The sequence below is a fragment of the Tupaia chinensis genome, unplaced genomic scaffold (assembly GCF_000334495.1).
Source record: "Tupaia chinensis unplaced genomic scaffold, TupChi_1.0 Scaffold138235_1, whole genome shotgun sequence".
Classification (NCBI taxonomy): Eukaryota; Metazoa; Chordata; class Mammalia; order Scandentia; family Tupaiidae; genus Tupaia; species Tupaia belangeri.
This window is the reverse complement of record NW_006198133.1, coordinates 477,793-483,555: the sequence shown is the minus strand read 5'-3', so window position 1 is coordinate 483,555 and position 5,763 is coordinate 477,793. Positions and strand designations below refer to the sequence as shown.

General features: G+C 38.6%; 1 protein-coding gene across 1 annotated transcript; it reads left to right on the top strand.

The window, feature by feature from the left end:
- Positions 1 to 49: 49 nt before the first annotated feature.
- On the top strand, positions 50 to 4,337 carry LOC102488899 (annexin A7-like). Its single transcript, XM_027765404.1, has 4 exons — positions 50 to 174; positions 378 to 472; positions 3,710 to 3,823; positions 4,067 to 4,337. The coding sequence occupies exons 1-4, from the start codon at positions 90 to 92 to the stop codon at positions 4,295 to 4,297; spliced, it is 525 nt and encodes a 174-aa protein (XP_027621205.1). The 5' UTR covers positions 50 to 89; the 3' UTR covers positions 4,298 to 4,337.
- The last annotated feature ends 1,426 nt before the right edge of the window (positions 4,338 to 5,763 follow it).

Genomic DNA, 5,763 nt, shown 5'->3' with positions numbered 1-5,763 from the left:
TTGGAAGTTTTTTTTTTTTTTTTTTTTTTTTTTTTTATTAGCAAGAATCCTGACATGGATTTTATGTGTTTCATTCTCAGCCTGCTGTGATGAATCAGGGAACAATCCGTCCAGCTGCCAACTTTGATGCCATGAGAGATGCAGAAATTCTCCGTAAAGCAATGAAGGGGTTTGGTAAGGAAAACAGCGTTTTCTAATTTAAAGTGATTGGTTTTAAAGTACAAATAAACCTTATGTCATATGCCAAGTTTTTGTGTCAGTCTTTGTGCACACACTTGCTTCATCTGGCTCCTAGTGCCTTGTAACCATTTTAAGAGATAACCTAAAGGAGCCTCAGCACAGACTTTGTCCTCCTTAAACATGTGTGGTTCTTCCAGGGACAGACGAGCAGGCTATTGTGGATGTTGTGGCCAACCGATCCAATGACCAGAGGCAAAAAATCAAAGCAGCATTTAAGACCATGTATGGCAAGGTACATGCTTTTTTCTTCTCTAGAGTGAGCACTATGGCCTGCAGACGGCATTCATGTCAGATTGGCTACTTCTTTTTTGTTAGTACCTATGATATAAAGGAGAGACCACTAGACTTCAGAAACCTCAGGAGTCGAATAGTCACTATTTCTCTTAAAAGACTTTGTAATTCTAGGCTAGTCCTCGAACTCACAATCATACTTTGTTCTGTGTCTTTTATGCACTAGCTGTTTAGTAGGAAGTAGATTATGACCACAACCATGATCAAGAGTTTAATTCTCAATCTCCTTGCAGTGGAATTCAAGGCTTATTACGTAGTCCCTGCTTATTCTTGGTCCTTGGCAACATCATCTACTTCCCTCTCTCTAAACATATTCTGTCTTACAGTTACATGGAACTACTTAGGATTCTCTGCACACACCATGATATTTTTCGCTTCTTAATATTAAAGAGTACGTGCATGAATAAGCGAAGACGTGTTGTTCTCTTGACCTACAAAGCCTTTTCCTTTTTTTTCTGTGTTGGAAACAACTGTCTCGATATTTGGGTTAGATATCAGCTTCTCTGAAGTTTCTCTCACTGCTGTGGGTAGAATTTAGCTGCCTTTTCCCTTGTGGTCCCATAGTACTTTGTAAACCTCTGTTGCTAATCTCACTTCCCACTCCTGAAACTGAGCTCCCCTAGGACAAACTTTGTCATATTCATCTTTGTATCAGTAGCACCAAGTGTACAGTGACAAGTAGCATTAATAAATATTTGTTAAATGGATAATTAGTTACTAAAGCCAGCAAGACTTCATAGCTAAAAGTGCCATTGTTCTCCCCCAATATTGGGAAAACTGGGCAGCATTGGTTTGCCATTTAAACATTTCCTAATGTCCCAAGCATCCAGTTTGCTTTTCTCAGAATGAGGAGCTATCCATTAATTAATCTCACTTTTCCCATTCTACTCTGCTTTTCTTTGCCCATTCCAGATCCACTTCTTTTGTCTTAAAACTGATTATGTGACACAAACCCTAGCTTTCTCTTCATACTCAACATCAGACTCATTTTCTTCAAAAGGCATTTTCCATGTTGTAAACATTTAGTCTGTGCTATGATGTTTTGAATTTTCTCGTATATTGCTTTAGACTTTGTTATTCCCAGCTACCTCCTCTCTTGGTTTTCTATGAATTAATAAAAAATGCTATTGTAGGGCCGGCCTCATAGTAAGTAGTTAAGTGCTATACATTGGAGGCCAGATCCCACATGGCTGAACGTGATTCAAATTTTGGCCCCGTGGCTTCAAAGACGCTGAGTGAATTGCTTGAAAGCCAAAAATCCTGATAGGATAGGGAAATGGAAGAAGGAAGTGTTGTTGTATGACCATACTGCGGTGGATAGAGACTTTGTTTCTCTGGTAAGCGCATACACCTCCTAGCAATTAAATTACTTTTCTAACCAGCTGTGGAATCATCTTTGATTTCATGTTCTTTTTTATTAATAATGAATATTTGGTCAGTGCTTACTGTATGCCAGGTCTTCCTTGTCCTAACAATTGTTTATTTACCTAGATCAATTGATTGATTGATTGATTGATTGATGAGGATTTTGCCATAGGGTTGCATGCACTTGCTGGAGAGAGAGAGACAGTGAGAAGGAAATTGAGAAATCACCTACCCAAGGGGAGTGGCCATGTCATAATCCCTTCTCTTCCAGTCTTCTCCCACAATGTTGGGCATGGATGCACATGTGCCCATTGAGAGTTTCAAGCCACTGGGTCTGAATCGCAGTTGGCCATGTGGGAATTCAACAACATAACCATTACACCATCTGCTGGCCCCCTAGTTTTATTTATTTATTTATTTTTAAAGAATTGTTTATTTATTCATTCATTTATTTTAGTTTGATCAGAGAAAGACACACAGAGAGAGGGAAAGTGAGAAAGCAAGCCACTAGGTCTGGGACTCAACCCATGGTTGGCCGTGTGTGTGTGTGTCCCCGTCTGTCCGTCCGTGTGTCCGTCCAGTGCCTTGACCACCATGCCACCTGCTGGTCCCCCTTTATTTCTTATCTAAATATCCCAGCAACCTAAATGTTCTCCACCTATAGCTGTTAATCACTGTAGTCCATCTTGCATCTTGCATGCATATCAATGCCGTTTTTTTGCATAAAGGGCATAAAGGTTTCTCGTAGCTCCTCCTAACAAGTCTACCTTTGTTAGGTTGACATTCAAGGTAATAATATAAGATTTTGTTACAATTTTGTTTATTAATTTACTATGAAAACCTTTTTCACTAACTTGTCTTATTATTCTATTGACCAGTTATCTCTTTACTAGTGATTATCCGCCTTACCTGAACATCATAATCTCTTTTTAACTTAAAAACATATGAAATCACTGAGTCTTAGTTCTGGGCATCAATGTGTTTTGTTTTGTTTTGTTTTCCTTTTTTGAGGCGCTACAGATGATTTTAATGCATAGTTTAGGCTAAGAACCCCGTCCCTTTTCTTATTTGTGCTTCTTCTGGACTAAAAGCTTTCTCTGAGTTCTTTAGCCCACGTTAAAGTTTTTTCTTTTTTCAACTTTTTCTGTTATTTCTTTGCTGCTTACCTGCTGCTAGCATACAGATTGCCTTATATTACCTTGTTTTAGATGTTTATCCTGGTTTTCTAAATAAGAACAAGATGATAATTTCGATTTCCTCTTAAAACCAAGAATAGTTTCTTATACTAAGTTAATATCTAATTATTGTTTTGTTAAGTTTAATTATTCTTTGTTTCATGTAAATCTTATATTTGTGTCTGGAGTGGTAAAGCTGCAGTAAGGATGTAAATGTGAAGAAATTGTGTTTTAGAAAAAATATATGTGCTTGAGGTAACAAACTATATATTTACTTCTCGGTATGTAATATTCAGATTTGAAATTTAGGTATTTGTAAAACAGTTCCATTTCATTTTTCCCAAAAAGATTTAAGTAACAGGCTATCGGTGGTGGTGTAGTGGTAGAGCAATCCTCCGTGATGCTGAGGCCACATAGGAAGGTTCCCTGTTGTAACCCGAGGTCTCCCTGTGCACACTCGGTGTTCATGTTTGTGCCCAGGATTTTGGCTAACTAGGAGTCGATACAGTACGAAGACCCTGTTAGGAGAGCATTCTCTCTCATGTAAGAAAGAATAAACTAAACTAAAAAAAAAAAAAAGATGAAGGCAACAAAATTTGGAGAGCACACAAACTTAGCTTGCATTTGTAATTAAACAGGATTTAATCAAAGATCTCAAATCAGAATTAAGTGGAAACATGGAAGAACTGATCCTTGCCCTGTTCATGCCACCTACCTATTATGATGCCTGGAGTTTACGGAATGCAATGCAGGTACTATTTGTCATTTATTTTGAATATTTATCCTATTTTATTATATAAGATTCCCCAGATTATGGTGGTTCTGAATTTATAGAGATACTTTAAAGTCGGATACTATTTCATATCATCTGAATATATGCAGCTTTTCCTGTCCTAGAGGACAAAGAAATATGTGATAGAACAGTTAAGATTTAATTACTTTCAGAGACTTTTTTGTGAGTTTTTTGGTATAATTCCTCCTATTTTTTTTTATAGGGTGTAGGAACTCAGGAACGTGTCTTAATCGAGATTTTATGCATAAGAACGAATCAGGAAATCCGAGAAATTGTCAGATGTTATCAATCAGAATTTGGACGAGATCTTGAAAAGGATATTAGGTCTGATACATCAGGACATTTTGAACGTTTACTTGTATCCATGTGCCAGGTGAGTAGAGCATGGAGTGTTGGTGGAAGGAACTTTTTTCTTATTGCCTATTGCCAGTGAGCATTCTTTATTCCTTTTACTATTTATCCCCCTTGGAATATTGCCATCTTTAAGAGGGGCTACGTGGAATCTAATATACACATTTCTTTGTTGTTACTATTGGGATTTCTACAGATCTGGCTTTTGTAAAGAATCAGAGTAACCTCTTTAGAGTTGTTGGAATCAGAAGCCATCTTTTTTTTTTTTTTTTGAGAGGTTTTTGCTGTAGGGCACGTGCAATCACCAGACAGACAGAGAGAGACAGAGAGATAGAAAGTGAGAAATCACCCCCCAGGGGGGGATGGCCACGCCGCAATCCTTTCTCCTCCATTCTCCTCTCGGGATCTCGGGCATGCACGCACATGTGCCCGGCGTGAGTTTAAGCCACCAGGTCTAGGACTCAAACCACAGTCGACTACGTGGGAGTCCAGCGACATAGCCATTACGCTAACTGCTGGTCCCCATCCAGTCACCAGAATCTTAAGCCAAATGAGCATCTCGATTCTTTATGAATCACTCCGTCTCAGGTAACTCTGTTGGCCCATAGCAGTGCACTAATGCAGAAAGCCTTCAGGCCACCCCGTTCAAGGATAAAGCAGGGCCATGTGAAACTCGAGAGGTTCCTTCTTCCCAGGAACAGAGACGGCCCAGACATTGTCTACTGTGCTAGAGACTATGTCTTCAAACCCGAAGTGAGCCATAACCTTAACAACTCCCTTTCCAGGGGGCTAGATGATGGCTCTGTGGAAAAATGTGCTCTGCGAGGCAGGCCCACCTGGGAGGCTCCTAGTTTAAGTCTAGAGACTTGTTTGGGCACCCTCAGCACACAGTCATACAGAGCTGACTGACGCGGCGGGGGGGGGGCTGGCGGGATCAGGGCCCGGGGGGCGCTGTCTCTCTCTATCATTAATGAAAGAAATACATTTAAAAAGGCATTTTCCTCACATTATGGAATTAATACAGCTATTTAAAATATTATATTTGTAATGTAATGCATAACTATTTTAAATAGATATGTTTAAATATAGATACATTTATATAATCTAACTATGAAATAATAAATGTTGTGTGAGTATAGAAACTTTAGAATTGATAGAAAGATACATAAAAGGCAGACAATGAATTACTGTAAATCTTATAACCCAGAAATGGTCATTATTCACATCGTTTTCCGTTCTTTCTGTGTTTCTGTTTATGTGTGTGCATTTTTACCTAGTTATTCATTTTCCTAAATACTTTATTTTAGGGCCTTAAGGGTAATGTGTTATAAATTTAGTAATATACTCGTTGCTGATTGCGTTTTAAACATGCTTTTATGTTTTAGATAAATTATACAGAAGCACATTCGATGTCTTCTTTCATGGGATGTACAAGAGTGCATGCTTTGATAGCAGCTGACATTTAACAGGTGTCCCCATGAGCTGAGCACATTATTTTATTGTTCTCAGTCCTCACAATAACCTGCTAGGTTAGCATTGTTAACCCAG

Bases quoted from the DNA above. Each gene is read 5' to 3' on its own strand.
- LOC102488899 (XM_027765404.1), top strand. From the start codon at position 90: ATGAATCAGGGAACAATCCGTCCAGCTGCCAACTTTGATGCCATGAGA. The intron at 175-377 runs GTAAGGAAAACA...TGGTTCTTCCAG, and splicing joins TAAAGCAATGAAGGGGTTTG to GGACAGACGAGCAGGCTATT. The intron at 3,824-4,066 runs GTACTATTTGTC...TTTTTTTTATAG, and splicing joins GTTTACGGAATGCAATGCAG to GGTGTAGGAACTCAGGAACG.